Consider the following 1,703-nt stretch of genomic DNA (forward strand, 5'->3'; position numbering starts at 1 on the left):
CTCAGCTCACTGCAACCTCCATCTCCCATGTTCACGTGATCCTCCTGCCTCAGCCTCCCGAGTAGCTGGGATTGCAGGCGTGCACCACCACGCCCAACTAATTTTTGTATTTTTAGTAGAGACAGGGTTTCACCATTTTGGCCAGAATGGTCTTGAACTTCTGACCTCAAGTGCTCTGCCCACCTTGGCCTCCCAAAGTGCTGGGATTACAGGCATGAGCTACCACGCCTGGCCTTATTTTTGCTTTTTAAAAAAAGATACTAAAACATGTTTGTAAGCTTATGAGATTATCATAAAAGAGCAAAATGATGATACAAATGAGAGGACATAGTTACAGGAAGAAATCTTACACCTTTGGCTTTAAGCATTAAATAATGAGAAAAATAGTATTATTTACACTTCTGTCTTATTTATAAGCGAGGTTATCTTTACAACATTTTGTAAATGATTCTAAATGTAAATGTGGCTATCGTATGGTATAGTTCTCTAATGTTCTAAAAATTCTTCCTGCTTTTGTATTGCATTATGGAACTAAATTATTAAATAAAATTGAATTTCAAGAGTTTTTATGGTGTTTGCTAGTGCTTATTCAATAACCTTGAGTTTTATTTGTCACTTCCTACTCTTTTCCCTTTCGGATTTTTATCCAATATGGGTAGGTTATTAATTTCCTTCAACTAAAAAGTTTTTATATATACTTAGAAAAAACTAATTATTTATTCTTGTTTTGTCCTTTATGTGAAATGTGATAATATCAAAATGCTTAATAGAAATTATTGGCTGTTTATTTCAGGGATACAGCAGGCCAGGAGCGATTTCACACCATCACAACCTCCTACTACAGAGGAGCAATGGGTATCATGCTAGTATATGACATCACCAATGGTAAAAGTTTTGAAAACATCAGCAAATGGCTTAGAAACATAGATGAGGTAAGACTAGAAATTGTATAAACCCTTCATGAACACACATTTGTGTGCTTGGTTAGGAAGAATAAATATTCCAGTTGATCTTCATGATATAATGTACCGTTTAAGTCATTATTATTGAAGTATTTCTGTTTTCTAAAAGCTAATGTTGGCTGGGTGCAGTGGTTCACACCTGTAATTCGAGCACTTTGGGAGGCTCATGCAGGAGGATCACCTGAGGTCAGGAGATTGAGACCAGCCTGGCCAACGTGGTGAAACCTTGTCCCTACTAAAAATTACAAAAATTAGCTGGGCATGGTGGCATGTGCCTGTAGTCCCAGCTTCTGGAGAGGCTAAAGTAGGAGAATGGCTTGAACCGGGGAGGCAGACATTTGCAGTGAGCTGAGATCGCACCACTGCATTCTAGCCTGAGCAACAGAGCAAGACTCCGGCTCACACACACACACAAAGTTAATGTTATTATTTGCCTACCTTTTTCTTAAGTTTTTGGGAAGTCTATCTAGAGCCCCATTAAAGACAATTAGTAAATTACTTCAAAACTCTATATAGCCATCTTATAAGATGACCCAAAATAGAAGCTACCAGTGGTTTTACAGTGACTTTCTGGAAATGACTTTTCTTTTCTTTTTTCTCCTAACCACTAGACCACCAGGAATAATTTTTTCTTAATATATTTTTATTGAATGAATGAAATGTCCAGCAGTTGTTTTGTTTTGTTTTATTCTTTTTTTTTTTTTTTTTTTTTTTTTTTTTTTTTTTTTTTTTTTTTTTTTT

General features: G+C 36.0%; 2 protein-coding genes across 2 annotated transcripts in view; one reads left to right on the plus strand and one right to left on the minus strand.

The window, feature by feature from the left end:
- The window catches only part of LOC108301632, a 480,010-nt gene that overhangs the window by 245,164 nt on the left and 233,143 nt on the right, over positions 1–1,703 (minus strand). The window lies entirely within an intron of this gene.
- Positions 1–1,703, plus strand: part of RAB10 (RAB10, member RAS oncogene family) — a 95,131-nt gene that overhangs the window by 70,315 nt on the left and 23,113 nt on the right. Inside the window, exon 3 of the mRNA XM_017524511.2 lies at positions 794–932. Coding sequence (XP_017380000.1) covers positions 794–932 — 139 coding nt within the window. The remainder of the gene's footprint in view (positions 1–793; positions 933–1,703) is intronic.

Source organism: Cebus imitator, unplaced genomic scaffold, assembly GCF_001604975.1.
Source record: "Cebus imitator isolate Cc_AM_T3 unplaced genomic scaffold, Cebus_imitator-1.0 Scaffold1, whole genome shotgun sequence".
NCBI lineage: Eukaryota > Metazoa > Chordata > Mammalia > Primates > Cebidae > Cebus > Cebus imitator.